The 15,755-nt window shown below is 40.9% G+C and overlaps 1 protein-coding gene across 2 annotated transcripts in view; it reads left to right on the forward strand.

Moving 5' to 3' along the window:
• UST (uronyl 2-sulfotransferase) overlaps positions 1 to 14,733 on the forward strand; it is a 151,780-nt gene extending 137,047 nt beyond the window's left edge. For both annotated transcript variants that reach the window (XM_064413676.1, XM_064413677.1), the window contains exon 8: positions 11,608 to 14,733. In XM_064413676.1, the coding sequence (XP_064269746.1) occupies positions 11,608 to 11,891 (284 nt within the window). In that variant the 3' untranslated portion in view covers positions 11,892 to 14,733. The remainder of the gene's footprint in view (positions 1 to 11,607) is intronic.
• The last annotated feature ends 1,022 nt before the right edge of the window (positions 14,734 to 15,755 follow it).

Genomic DNA, 15,755 nt, shown 5'->3' on the forward strand with positions numbered 1-15,755 from the left:
AAGGACCTGAGAGTGCTGTTGACAGCTGGCTTAACATGAGCCAGTGTGTGCCCAGGTGGGCAAAAAGGCCAAAGACAGTGTCAAAGCCTGTGTCAGACACAGCATGGCCAGCAGGACCAGGGCAGTGACTGTCCCCCTGTACTTGGTACTGCTGAGGTCACACCTTGAATGCTGTGTCCAGTTCTGCGCTCCTCACTGCAAGAAAGACATTGAGGTGCTGGAGAGTGTCCAGAGAACAACAGAGCTGGTAAAAGGTTTAGAGGGCAAGTCATATGAGTTGCAGCTGAAGGAGCTGGGCTTGTTTAAGCTGGGGAAAAGAAGGCTCAGGGGAGACCTTACCCTTCTCTACAACTACCTGGAAGGAGGTTGTAGACAAGTCGATATCTTCTGCCAGAGAACCAGTAGGAGGAAATGGCCTTAAGTTGCACCAGGGACCATTCAGGTTGGACATCAGCAAAATGTTCTTCACTGAAAGAGTATTTGAGCACTGTAAGAAACTTCCCAGAGAAGTGGTAGAGTCACCATCCCTGGAAGTATTCAAGGAAAGACTGAATGTGGCAATTACTGCTATGGTTTAGTTGACGTGGTGTGTTCTGTCAAAGGTTGAACTCCATGAACTTGGAGGTCTTTTCAACCTTAATGATTATATGATTCTAAGACAAAACCTGATGGTATGCATTGGTCACCCATGGAGCACCAATCCTTGGTGTAAACATGTGCCTCAGAGCCCTGTTGTTACGTGTAAGTGCATACTCACATCAATGTGGTCAATGACCCTTCTACACAAATGTACACTGAGCCAGAGGTGAATTTTTCATTTTTTTGGACAGGCCTCTCTAAAGTTGGCTTGATTGTTTATTTTTTTATTGTATTTCTTACTATGGAAACCCTGAATATACTATTCTCTCAGATAACTTTTTCATTTTGTTTTCCACAGAACTTCATTAAAATATTCTGTATTGCAAAAAAAATTCTTCTAGTAAGCTTAGGATATTGAATTTGTAGATTTTGTAGATTCAGGCTCAGATTTGTGGTTCAGAGGAATAGGTGTTGAAATAGGGCACTGAAGTACTGACTTTTTGGTTTTTATGGTATTTCCTGTGTTGTGTTATGTTATCAAGTTAAATTTACTTACAGAATTCACACAGCATCAATGCCTTCTCTTCTTGTCACTTTGCCCTTTGGTCAGTAGGCTGGTGATGGGCAAGAGGTTGGGAGAGAACACAGCTGGGACAACTGACCCAGACTGATCAAAGAGATAGTTCGTACCATATAACAACATGTTCAGTTATCCATAAAAGCAAGGGTGGAGGAAGGAGTGGGATCTTTGGCTTCTGGGATTGCCATTGCTTATGCACTGACTGGGGAATGGGAAAGGGATGTCATTTGCATCACTCCCTCCCTCCCCACCTCCTCCAGATTAAGCTGTTCTTATCTCTACCCACAAGTTTTCTTGCTTTTGTTCTTCCCCTTCTCTCCATCCTCCCTCTGTGGGAGTGAGCAAATGGCCACATAGGTGCTTGACTGCTGACTGTGTCCAATCTGCCTCAACAGGTTTGTGTCTTTATCTTGATATAACTTCTAACATTGCACGTCTTGTAAGTAACATTGAAGATTTTTATGCCACGACTCCTGAAGATTGCATTGTAGAAAATTGCAATGTTCTCCAACAAAAGCCTGGGTTGTTGCACGCATAGTGTTCCTTTTAGTAACCTCTTTCCCTCCCAAAACTGATTTACCTTGTAGAGCTTTTCCTAATTGCTGTCACACTGCCTGGTTTCTGTCTCATTTTATTCTTATTCAGAGGTGTTAACATTTACGAGTTCCTGTAAATACTGAAATGGAAAAAGACAGCAGATCATTTTATCTCCTGTTTTGTTAATCACAAGGGAAAGGTTTGTGCAGTATAACTTTGAAGCACAGTAGTCATTATGTCAGGTCTAGTATTGTCATTAAATTAATGTGCAGACTATCCTGGAAACTTTGATACTAGCCAGTCTCCCTAACACTGGCATGAAACTACTGGTTGAAATACTGCAGACATAAGACAATTTACAGGATTAAGTGCAGGAGCAATGGCTTTTCATATCCCATAAGTCTCTCATTCCTATTCATGTGTGCTTTCAGAGTGTTCAGGCTACTAAGAATGTACTTCCTGTAAACAAGGAGATAGATGGCAAAATGATGCACCCATGTATCTCTTCCCTTTCAGTACATTAATGTTAAATGGGAGTTGAATTTAAAAAGATCATTGAGCAAGCCCTGTTCCCTCAATGATTGTTCTTGGTGATGATGCACAAGCACGAATGGTAAAGGTGTGCTGGAGCTGATAGCGTCAGTCCCAGAAGACCGGTGAGAGTTACTATAGAGGCAGCTGTCTTTGCTACTGGCTGGTACAGATGGATGGAGTGCATGTGGAAGCCTTTATCTTCCAAGATTTTAGTCTCATAAGTATGTCAGAAAAGCTATTTTCACACTCCTTCTGGAAGAAAATATATTGCCTGGAATATAGAGCGAGTACATGCATGTGTAAATTTTGATGGTGGTCAAACAGCTTCTAGGCACCTAAAAATGTTCTGTATTCATTTATATTAACCAAAATGGATTAAAATTATACATATCCTTGAATTGGGGCCTGTTTCCAAAAGCTCTCATGCATATAAAGAATTGCCAGGGATAGTCTCCTGTCACAGGAGACACTACATCCTGTGTTACGGCCTCTTAGGGAGCGCTTTGTGATCAAGTGGGTCACACCAGGCCTACGGAATTCCTTCTGCCTTTCTCAAGCCCCCATCCCTCACCTGTGGCTGCACTGCTAAAGTGCTGAGGTTGGCATGAAGAGCTAGTGTATCTCTGTAACTTCTGCAGCAGTATCTGCCTCCAAGATTTCCAGGAGAGAGACAAACTCTCAAATCTCAGCAAATCCGAAGTGTCCCAGGTTCCTCATTGCAGACGTGGCTGCAGGCTCTGTAACACGGGCAGTGAAAACCCAAGCATGAATTCACCTTGACTTGGGTTGCATTTGTGGAAATCCAGCAGGAATTTTGGTCACTGTGAAGTCCTGAGATAGATAAATGTTTGGCTTATCTATCTGTCAGACTCTTGGAGGTCTCCTAGGTACATGGGAATTACTGTCTTTTTGTGAGTGAGGACACTTGCCCTTCATGTGAGCCTGTTACTGCAGGCATGGAGGGCAGAGTGGGTTGCCTGGAGCTTCCTGAAAGGAGGAAAGATGGATTCTTGTTTCTGGTTCATAGTGACCTCAGGGGACATGGAGACCCTGGCAGCCTTAGAGCTTAGCCCTGTTGGGACATTATACTTTGCCTTCTAGCCTGAACAGTAGAAAATCAAGATGTTCCCTCTCCAGGAAAAGCACAGGGTGAGAATTGCATTAGCCACACTATGAGATTACTCTCCTCTCCCAGGGCTTCTAGTTAATATAATTCCCCTTCTTTTTATTTTTTTCTCTTGCTGAAACAAGTCTGCCTGTGTTAAACAACAGACCCTTTTCCTTGGTTTTGGCCAGAGGAGGAAGCCTTTGTCCCGATCTCCTGGCAGCTGGCCAAGGCAGTCGGGATGTGGGCCAGGAGGGGGTGAACTTGAAAGGAACAGTGTGTTGTTTCTGCTCTGGTAGCATTCTTCCTTCTGCAGCAGTGCCTCGGCCCCTGGCTGCCTTCAGTCACTCATTATACACAAAAGAACCTAAGGGCAAAAGAGACAATTTTCTCTTGACCGCCTGTAACTTGAAATAATAAGAAATAAAACCATTTTGGGTCTTTCAGTTGTGTGTGTGTGGACATGGTTGGGAGAAAATCTTCTGGAACTGGTAACTTTCTCACAAGAGAGAAAAGAACCTTTTCCCCCCCCATTTTAATAGTAGCCTTCATACTGTAACATCCATCTTCCCAGTCCTGTATCTCCCATCAGTTGTGATTTTACCTTGGCAGTGCATAAGTTTTATTACTGGATATTACTTGTATCCTAGTTTGTATTTTTGCATTCATTTTTCATTTAAGTAGTTATATAAAGAAATAAGCAGTCATATGTATGCTCTTGGAAGACTTAGGTTTAAGTCTAAGAGGCTAAGAGTATAAGGAGCTGCATTTAGAATTAACAATTTTAAAGGCTATAGTCTCAGCAATTTTTTGAAAGAATATAGGATTATTTCCCATTTCTGCAAGGCTTGATACTACAGGGTGGTGACTACTAGGTTTGAACAGTCAAGAAGTGGAAAACGTAGCAAATCGGGTGTTCAGACATCCTCCAAAAAAGACATTCCCATTGAGGTATCTGAAGTGCAGTGACAAAAATGCTTTTGCATGTGGTGCATCTGACTTGGAAGCTGACACAAGCAAGATGTTCAAAACTTGAATCTGTGAAAGACTTAAATGGATCATTGGGTCATTGAGCTTGGCTTCCTGTGTGCTGCAGGCCACACAGTCTCTCTTCTGCATAGAGACCAGTGTCTGGAGTTCATTAAGTTATCCATCATTGATGCAAAATTATCAAGTGATAGCCAATCAAGTGTGTTCGTTTTGTACTAACAATTAATCACCTTCACCACTTCAAGAAAGCAGTGCCATACTTCCAGTCTGCATTTGTCTGGTTCCTGCTTCCAACCCTTCAGTACCCGTAGTTTTCTCACCATGAAAATATGCAGATGCTGTGAACAAGTCACCTCTCAATCATCTTTTTTTGGTAAGCTGACCAGAGCAAATTTATCATCTTTCTCCAAAGTGTCCTTTCAACCCCAGTGTTCATTCTGAGGCTGTTTTCATACTCTTCCTGGTTTAGGATGTGGTTACAAAACTGGATGCTATATGCCAGTGTTTCACTTACCAATACTATATATGGAAATAAAGATACCTCCACCTCTCTCCATCCCTCTTGGACGTCTTAGCTTGCACAGCATGCCTCTTCATCATTTCCTTTTTGTGGACAAAAATCACAGATAGCAGCCTACCATGACTTGAAGCACAAAGGCAAGATGCCTGCTCTAGCTTCTCAAGTCCTGGACTGCATTTCTGCAGGCTTTCTGCATAGCTGTGGTGAAGCTTTTCCTGCTCATAAGTGCTGCTGAAATTTGTCTCGGCCATTGCAACTCTCTCTTCTGTCTGCAAAAAAATGATAATGTTAATATCTGATTAACCTACTATGCAGCACTGTTCACAAGCCATCTGTAAGAATCTATTTTTAAATTGTGGTTTTGTCAGATCCAGATTTGACTGGATTCATTCAGTAACTCTTAAACAGCTGTAAAAGATACATTAGAAATTGCAGCATATGAGCTGCAACCGTAGCAGTTCTTTCGGCAACTCAAACTAGACAATCCTGGCATTTCCTCTGCAGATGGCTTTGGTTTTGGCACCTCCAACTCTGTCTAGTTCAACTTAAAAGTTGCTTGATGGCTATAAAAGTACCTGACCACATTCTCATAAGAATCTGCCTGTTCATTCTACCAGTGTGGATCATTTTTCAACTTTTCTTTTTCTTCTGTGTTAACCTACCTGACCTGCAAATGCAACATTAAAATGCACCAAATAAAGGAGTCTCTTGGAAGAGCCTGCTGAGATTTGTCATCTGATCTTGTGTGAGATACAGCAATTTCCAGGCTGAGGACAGCATCAGAGGCAGTGTGTGGTACAGCAGGGTTGGCTGAAGTGTCCCATGCAGCTGGAAATCCATGTTGTTGGATCCACAGCTCTGAATTGGTAGGAGCAAAGGCACTGTGACATTTCCAGGAGGAGAGTTTAGAGATTTAGTTATAATACTATTTGCTTGGAGAAGAAACTTCAGAGAGTAGTAGCTGGAGAAAGTTATATATTAGCATTGCTGAGTGTGTTGTATGGCAAGTGTTTCATAATCGTGATATAATGCCTTTAACAGCTCAAGTTATGTTGAGTTCATATTGCTGTTGTGCTGTCCAGTTGACAGCCAGATCAGTGCAGTGCTGACCTCTGCAATATTCTCCAAATATAAGTTACTTGCATAGTGTAGGAAGACGTTTGTCATTTATGCCTTATCAGCCCAAGGTACCTCCTTATATTTATATACTTATCACTAACTTTTATTTTCTTTTTTCTTCATCTTTCTTCCTTGCTGTGATTTTCTATCATGCCTCCTTGGTGTTTACATCCTTGAACATCAGTAGTTGTTTGGTTACATGTCTTTTAGATTATCTCTTCGAATTCTTCCTGGCTAATCTCTGTTTTGGTATCCCTCCATTTTTCTGTGCCACCTTGTCATTATCAAAGCTTCCTGCATTTTTTTCCTATGTTAATACAAATAATGAAATTATATAAGGTTAACAGCGAGACTAGTCTTTCCTCCAGCTTCTTTATTCATTGTAAAGAATGGTGGTAAGGAAGAAGAAAGAACATTGCTGTCTCACCTAGTTCCATCATTTTACAATATCTGGGCTGATTACAGGCTGGTGTATTTGCTCCCAAGATCCCTGTTTGATAAATAATAGGATGTTCATTGCCCAGGATTGCAGATCCCTGAAGTTCTGGGAGTTTCCATGATCTCTGGAGAGCTGCTCTTTCAGAGCCATCCACACCTGACCTTTAGGAGATAGGAAAAGGCTGTGTGCCAGTGTGCGAGAGTTCTCTTAATCCCTGGAGTCAGGAGTAGTTCTGTGTCAACAAAGCACCACAATAATTCAGGACAGGAGTGCTAAAGCCAAGCAAGCATTGCTGTGAGGCTGGCATGACTGTCCCCAGTATGCACATGAGGGTCCACTCTTTATCTGTGTTGTTAAAACACCATATTTTGTTGGTGTGAATAACTGAGAGTAAACTAGTGGTAAAGAGGGTAATAATTGGTATTCATGGTATTTCAGATGAAGTTGGTAGGTACTGTGGGACAACTTGCTACTTCACTTTTCCATCAGTTTTGATTTTTAATATATTTCTGCCTGGTCAGTGTCTCTATTAGATCTTCTCCACCATCCCTGCTTTCCATTAACAAAGGTGAGCCTAAGCAAGGTGCTCCATCACAGAGTGTGGCTGCAGCACACCATCCCTCCTCTGGCTTGAATCCAGGGACCTGCCCTGTGCTGAGACTCCTGAGGAGCAGTAGCCCAGTGGCCATTGGAAAGACATGCAAGCCAGCACATCAGTGTCTCATCATTCTCCCCGAACTGTCCATTTCCAGATATCCTTCAAGAGCCAGGCTAAAAATTTCAAGTTTGTGAAGCAAATAAATTGTGCTAGAAAATTTTTTGCTGAGCTGCAGTTGAACATTCCGGGGGAGATCATTTCTAGCATAGCCATCAGAGCCATGGTTGGCACCACAGCAATGAGAGACAGATCAAGCAGAGACCCTCACCCTTTCATACATCACATCTAACCACCGTGACATACATTTATTTCCATTTAAAACTCTGGAAAAGTAGGTATGTGCCATAACTCAGCTGCATACAATTGAGACGCGGGGCCTCCCTGCCCATTGCAGGAAATGAGTTTCTTGTGTCTGGGACAGCCAGCATGTTCTCACAGCCGTGGGAGCAGCACAGCTTGGCGTGGCCTTCTTCCACTGTGGGTGTGAGCCCGGCAAGCCCACGGCTCTGCTGGCCTCCAGCCACCCTCACCTCTCCTCAAGGGCCCCCAGGGGCTCTGGCTCCCTGTGGCTTCATCCAGGAGTGGTGCTGAGGAGCAGCCTCTGCATGGCACCCCTAAAACAGCAGGACACTAGAGAGCACATCGTTCTGAAAGTTTCTTCTGAGGTGGAGAATGCCTTTAGGATCATTTTGTCTAAATATGGCAATTCAGGGTTTTTGGAGCCACAAGTTATAAAACTCACTTTTCCCTATGGTTTGAATTGCTGCAGTGAGTAATGTCCATTTCTTAGTTAAAAAAAAAAAAAGTGAGAGTGTGGAAAGTAACAGTAAACACTCATCAAGTGGTAACCCAAAAGAATTTAATTTTCTTCATTCCTATCTGCATACCAGTTTAGTCTTAATTTGAGGTATGAGCAGGCTGCCCTGGGAGGTGCATTACTGTATAGTACATTCTTCTCGTAATTTAAAATAATGCCAAAGCAAACACATTTTTTTTAAAAATAACCCTAAGAAGTAAATGGTATAGTTTGTTGCCCTCCATCTGGTTAGCTGTCTCAAAGGTCATAAAATGGGGGTCCTTTGGTGGGGCAGCGTGGTTTATGTAGCATATGCAGATTGGTATTTTGGCTTTAAGCCAGATCTACCTAATTTTCCATTTTGCTTCTATGATGAGAAGAGGTGCTTGAGGTGACTTCAAGGGGCAGTTTTGTGATTTCATCCATATTTGTATTAGAGATCCCTTTAAGAGTCTTTGAGATTAAAACGTAGTCTAAATAAAGTTCAAGTACGAAAAATAGCGGAGTTCAGTTGTTTTATCAAAAGGCTGAGCTTGCAGCCAGGCACAGACCCAGCTCATGCCACCCAACAGCCCAAACCTCACAGCTCTTCATGCTGTGCAGTTCCGATGATTGTGCTGCAAGGCAAACAAACAGGAGCCAGAAAATTTACACAGCCCCTGCAGCCTTCCCGAGTGTGGCTGTTTCTGTCTGTTCGGATTTGTACTTCTGTAGCCATAGGTGTGTGAACAGAGCAGAGAATTGCACACATCCAGAAACCCCTGTGCCACTGCAACAGCAAATTCTGAGGAATGTATTGTGCTGCCAGGGTGGCACGGAGCACCGAGCTGCTCCCTGCCTGGCATGCCAGTAGGACAGTGCCTTTGGCTGATGCTGCTGCCCCCACAGACAAACCAGAACCCCCAAAGAAAACAGTCTCGTGCTTCTCACCTTGTCCTCGTTGGCAGCACTCCTGGGCTAAGCACAAGTGCCTCTCTCTGCTGGGAGAGCAGCCACCGAAGGGAGCTGGAGCTGTGAAAGTGGCTTTCCCCACTTACAGTCCCTCCAGGACTGTATAAGTAAAGAGCTTTTTCCAGTGAGCTAAATGGAGTTTGCTGTAGCAGAAATAACTTACGTAAAATAAAAACAAAGTTGGCAGGCAGTACAAAGGCTTAAGCTAATAAATGCAATATTTAGTAGTGTATATTTGCTGCTGAATTTGTAAAGAAAACCAGACTACAAAGCTGGCAGGAGCTATTAGTTAAGCACAATAAGGAGGAATGTCTTGAAGTGCTCAGTAATCATAAGGAAGTTTTCTCACCCAAGGACAGACTGAATATATTGGACTTTCTGGAATGTAGTCATCTCATACCCATCAATAGCAATTTAAAGGTAACTTGACTTAAAATTTAACAAGATGAGTTATTTGTTATTCTGTTATGGTTGAAGGTGGTGCAGAAGGGAGTAAGCTCTTGGGGAACCCAGATATTTTCACCAAAAATATTTCACGCTATTCACTAACCACGGGTCCTGCTTTCTATGCCATTGTCTGTTTGAAATTCAAGCATTTCCTGATCCTTCCTCTACGCTTTTTCTTAGCTAAATAGCATGTTGAAAATTGCATCTCTCATCCTGCTTTTTTTGTATATTTTAATAATTTCACGACTATCTAAATAAAACAAAGCAAATTGAAAAACAGTCAGTAAATATAGAGCATATTTTGCCTTGCATCACTGTAATTAAAGAACAGAGGACTTCTGTGTACTCCGTTAATTACTTATATATATGAGTAGAAAGAGATTTCAGTGTAAAGAACCACTAACTTTGGTGTAAAAGTTCCATTTAATTACAAAGTAGTATGTTTTAATAGTTACCAACTAATAAAAACCATTCTTCCTTTAGAGAAGGAATTAAAAGTGTAGATGTAAAATAGAATTAATGCTTTAAATATTTTTTTTTGTAATTTAGAACAGTGTTGCATTGAATAAGCTAGTCAACATGTCTTCTCTTTGTATCATTCTTCTTGTGTTTCAAGTTACTCTGCTGCAGTTGATAAACAAAACTGTTTCAGACACAGATACTTCAGATATAACTTTTTTCTTCTGCACCAGATGGGAGTGACACAGTGAAGTCCAGTGATTAAAAGGATGTCCAGCCCAGCAGCACTTGCCTCATGTAGTATTATTAAAATGTTCTGAGTTGTTTTTCTCTAATTCTTTTACTCTGAAGGAGGAAAATGTGTGTTCCCCATCTGAAAATTGAGGGTTTTTTACAAGTGTGGGTACCTTAATCTATATGAATATTAATCTTTTAAAATTTAAAGAAAGCAGTTCATGTTCAATGCTGTGCTCTGCCCATCTGCTGTACTTTCCAGGATTTAAAATCTTGTACCAACTTTTTGTCTAAAGATCATTGCTTGCTAAATGGACTTATTAGTATTTTATTACCTCTTGGGATAAAAGGGTTTGTCTTTGTTTAAAGTTCCTCTCTTCCCTAAAAAGCTATTCTTGATTATTTCTCTTGGATAACCATATAGCTTGTGGAATCCCAAGAACTTTTCCTGCTAGGAACCAGTGCTGCATTGCTTAGCTTTATGTGTAAGCAATTGTGAAAATCTGTTTCTCTGTAGAGATGTTAAGCATTTGTCAAGCTTCACTGTCAGGTGCTTCAGAAGACCTCCATTTGTTCTGCTTACATGAGCAAAACTCTGCCCATGGTAAAATCACATTTTGATTCAGGGACTCCCTCTGGAAGTGAGGGTGGTTGCTGCCACTGGAACCCAGCTGGAAACATTTAATGTTCTTTGTTGTCTGCTTCCTCCATGTGAGCTTTTTCTTTGCTTCCTTCATGGCCTGACCTTTTTGAATACTTCTGACTTGAAGAACTGCTGTTACAATAAGAATTAGGTTCCCATGTTATATACTTAGGATGAAAATACTTAGGATGCTCTGGGAGCCAGTTGCCATCTAGAAAAGAGCAAAATTATTGCCTTCAGATTTTGCTTTCAATACATTTAAATACAGTCATCTCCGGTAATAGACTCATTCATTAAGAGAGAAGGCAAAGAGACAACTCAGTATTTTTGTTAATAACTCTAATTCCTTATCATCAATAAAAGGTTTGTATTTTAGTTTACCAATACAAAAGTTGTCAGGTGAACAAAAAAGTAGTGAAATCTTCCAGGGCATGACAAGAAGATGAGTCTAGTTCCATTAACAGTTATAAAAGGGTGAGGAAGTTAACAGGCACAGTTGATCCTAAGGTGTCATGTGGTGATGCCAACAGTCCTTCGGTGCTACCCTGAGATGGATTCAGGTTCACAAGTACCTGTTTAGATTTGAACTATAATAGAGCACAGCAGAGACAGGTCACCATATGCCACATAGGAAATAATTGATTAGTTAAGCTCGGTGGCGTGCCTGATGTCAAATTTCCGAAGCTAGGCAAGATTGTGGGTTTCTCTACATGTAGCTCATGCTCATAGCTCATATGACGTGGTTTGCATTTTCAGGTAACCATTGACAATTAGGGTCTTTGGTGACTGCAGACAAGACATGTGTGAACTAGCCATATTTAAACATGCAAGTCTGACTTCAAACATCTGTCTTTTTTCATATCTTGTTAAAAGTAAATCCATTATTAGAGACAACTTGAACTCATTTGTATCAGTAATGTAGCAGGGCCATGTCTTAATGCTTAAATTAAAACGTTTACATCTGGTCTCACTACTAATCAGCACCCCCCATGTTGCTTGTTGTTCTTTCTTTACAGAGCATAGGAAACTTGGCAATCTGACTGTGACAGTGAAAAAGACCGTCCCCTCTCCAGAAGCAATACAGATCCTCTACCAACGCATGAGATATGAATATGAGTTTTATTACTATGTTAAAGAACAATTCCACCTGCTGAAGCGCAAGTTTGGACTGAAGTCTCATATCAGGAAACCAAGTCCCAGACCTGAGTTCTTCATTCCTTCTCCCCTGGAAACAGAAGAACCAATAAATGATGAGGAAGAAGATGATGAAAAGTGGCTAGAGGATATCTATAAAAGGTGATGGATGGAAGAGCTATCCTTTCTCTTCTGGTGACCCCTCCAGCTTTCTTAAGATTTTTTTTTAATTATTATTAAAAGTAATTCCTTAAGGAACTGAGTTAATGCGCAGCGGATTTGAAATGGAACAGAAGAGACCATTCCCACATGCTGGAGCCATTGGGAGATACCTGATTTTGCAGGTTTGATTCATTATACAGTGCTGGCTCTATAGCATCCTTGCTACAGCGTAGTTCAGGAGAGAAGTACCTACCATCTGTCACAAAATAACTTTTGGAATACACGGTATTTGTGAACTGCAAAATACAAAATAATAGATTAGGCATTCTTGAAAAGCAAATTTTACAGATTCTCATCTCTCTCTTTGACCAGAAACAAGTCTTCATGGCGTAATACTGTGGCATGAACTACCAGCTAATGAACTACAGGCAGTGAGCCATTTGGGAAGAGTGCCTCTTTCTGTCCAAAGCACACTGATATCCCAGTGGTATGGTCAGAGCCATTGCTTTGTCTTCAAATCCAAGGATAACAGGCTCAGAAAGAGGCTAGGTAACAGCTCCTTAATTACCTGTGCTGGAGGAGCAGGGCTGGTGTTCTGCCAAATCAGCTCTAGTGAGTGTAAGGCAAGCTGCAGGAACCAGATATTTTTGGTAAAACCTTCTAGTTCACAGAGTAGGAAATGTTACCAGGTCAGTGAATGGCAACAACAAATTTAATGTGCCAGGAAGAGCTTTATGTCAGCAGTTGAGTATGTTTCTATCACACACTAAAGGAAAAGGTGTAACATATGGGGTTTATGTTCAAGAATGGTATTTTTAGATTTTTATTATTATTTTGGGTCACAAATCCAAAGATATGCAAAAAAATCTACTCATTAAAAAGCTCAGGTGATCAGAGCTCCTATTAAGCACAACCTGTATTTGTGCAACTGCAGAATTTAATTGTTCACATCTGAATCTGAACACAGCTTCCCCACCAGCACAAACACCAAACTCCTGCTTTTAGTGTAGCTAGAAGGAAGATTAACAATATGAGCATACACAGCTTCTCGAGCTGAAATAGTTCAGAATCATCAAACAAATTCAAGAAGATGCACTCTCTGAAACCAAAGCCGATTCAGTGATAGGTTTGAAAGAGCCACTGTGAAAGTTGCCCTTGTTAATCACTACAAATGTTATCTGCCAACACTAGAAAAGGGATCGGTGGAAGCTGGTGAAAGAGAAGTAGCACTGCTGTGTGAGGTGCTGTTGTTATTCAGGTGGGTGTCCCTGGAGTGGCATTCCCTGTGATGTGTGCTGGCTGTTGGCCAGCCTGCCAGCCCTGGAGGTGCAGAAGTGACAGACCCACAGGCCCTGGCATTCTGCTACACAGCAGAATAGGGAAGAGTTTGGGGTCTGGATGAGGCCTTGGCCTCTTATGCACCTTTGTTGCCAGAGAAAGTTGGACTAATAGGGAATAAGAGCAATAAATTCCTGTCCCCAGAGCACAGGAAAGAAGCAGGTACAAGATGTTGCAGCTGCTTGCCAGGATGAGGACAATCCACCTCTGTCTATCTCACATCCTTTCTCAAACGTCTACCAGAAAATTTTTGGTTCCTATTCCATGGCTGCCATCTGCAAGGTCGTACTTTGGTTTGCTACATGAAGCAAAAGTTATTTTGTGATGGATGAAGTGTAAAAACTCAGGATCTGCTCAAATGGGCTTTCCAAGGCTTTCCTCTTCCATGAGCCTGCTGAGAGCCAATAGAAATTATGGTCGATCTTCTTCACCCCTCAGTCTTTTCCTGTACACAGAGAATGAAAATAAAGGAGAGTTAAGACAAGATGCTAACTTACAGAAAATACTAGGAAGAAGATTCTGTTCTCATTATTAACATCCCAGGTTGATGGTAGCAATGCACTACTGTGGGGGAGCACATTAAAGAAAGGTGAAAATGACACAGATAGTAACTAACATATTAGCTAAAATATGAATCTGCTGCATTGTATATTTTAAGTGGTTTCTATGAAATTACATTGAAAGAGTAATGATTAGTTTACACACTGTGGAGTTGTTATATTTTGGAAAGAACTAGTATTCTCATGTTTTTGAAATTCTGTTTTTTCTGCCAACGTTTTAACAGAATATAGTCACTTAACACATTCACCCGTCCTGAGAGTTCACTGCCGCTTACAGTAAAGTCTTTTTCTATCTGTTTGTTTATTTAATGGTATCTTCAGCCATCACTACTTATAATCTGAATACAGAAGCTGCTTCGTGATTTACTTGCTAGGTTTTAATATTGTTGTATTTTCGTAACAATCAACCTGGCCTCTCCTCCTCAAATGGTAGTTCTTAAATTTATCTGGCACATAGCATCTAATATTCCTGGTCCTATGGCCTATTTCTCTGTCATTAAATATATTCTGCTTAACTTTTAAAAGGTACGTTATAAGCTGGTAAATCTTTGATTTATTTATTGAAACTTTTCAGCACATTCCAAATTCTAAGTTGCTCAGGAAGAAGTTGATTTAAATAATTATATTTGGGTCTGAAGAATATTTCTTATTAAAAAAAAAAATCACTATTTGTAAGCCTGTAGTCCATAACAGCTTTTTAGAAAGTGCCAACTTTGAGATCTTTGGGGGGGGGGGGGGGGCGGTGGGGAAAGGTGGCTGTTCAACACTTACAAAAATAAGAAAATATGTGTCTACATTAGCTTAGCTATAAATGAAGCAACATATGTTTTGGAATGAAATCTTCTTTAACTTATTCACTACTATCTCCTGAAATATCAATAAGCCATATGATTCTTTATTTTTCAATCCAATGATGTTCAAAAATAAAACTTGCACATTTCTTCCTGGCGCCATAGTCCTCTTGCTTACACTGGTTTTCCTGCCTGGACACAGAGGCTGTGGGTAGGACGCTGGACTTGCACCCAAGAGAGCAGGGCTGGATATGGCACAGGGCATGCCCTGAAAGTCATACTTGAGCAGTAAGACTGGAGCAGGTTGCTTCTGGGTTATTCCATCTCCCAAGCTATCCGGAGGTGTGAGCTGAGGTCTGAATTGTTTGACTCACCTGAGATGTGCACTCAGTACATTGAAGTACATTGTCCAGTGTTCTGTGGCTGCTGAGTAGAAGTTTCATCCGGGAGAGAAACAACTTAGTTCCATACACTGCATTTTTATTTGATATGGTGTTTCATGGCCAGGCATAAAAGTTTCAGTAGTCAGAGTGATGTTACAATGTAGGTGAAGTATCAGTGCTTTCACACTAAAGAGAGAATCAACTGTTGTTAAAATGCAGCATTCTGGAAAAAAAAATAAATTTGAGTCTTAATTTTCAAGTGACAATGACAAATTGTGCCATTTTTTGTTTCTGTTCAATTTACTTCTCTTCCACGTGAATTCTGTTGGTGATGCAAGGCTACGTCCAAGTATCTCAAATGTTCTCTACTTGTATGTAGAGAAGTAGCTTGGCAGAACTGAAGTACATAAACCTGATGGTGTATTTAAAGCATTCCAGTTTCTTTGCAGTTCTTTTATCGTGGATCTTTGATGAATCAGTTGAGTGTTAGGATGTAAAATGGTACATTGTAGCATAAACACGAGCAAAGCCACAAATTTTAAATGTTGGAGCATACGTCTGTGAATTCAAGCCATGGAATTTTTCCTCCTTTCAGTATGTGATACCATTAAATTGAATGTACAGGTATGTTTTTTGACTAGCAAAGGAAACCACACTGCATGCCAGCTTTTATGCTCTTATCAAATGAAAAACGTTGTCTGCCAAAGAATAAAATTCTACATTCTTTTAAAAAATAAAGACCTGATAATAAATTCCCAGCTAAGAGTAATGGTGCTCTGATCATTCCCTCCATTTT

The sequence above is a fragment of the Passer domesticus genome, chromosome 3 (genome assembly GCF_036417665.1).
Source record: "Passer domesticus isolate bPasDom1 chromosome 3, bPasDom1.hap1, whole genome shotgun sequence".
Classification (NCBI taxonomy): Eukaryota; Metazoa; Chordata; class Aves; order Passeriformes; family Passeridae; genus Passer; species Passer domesticus.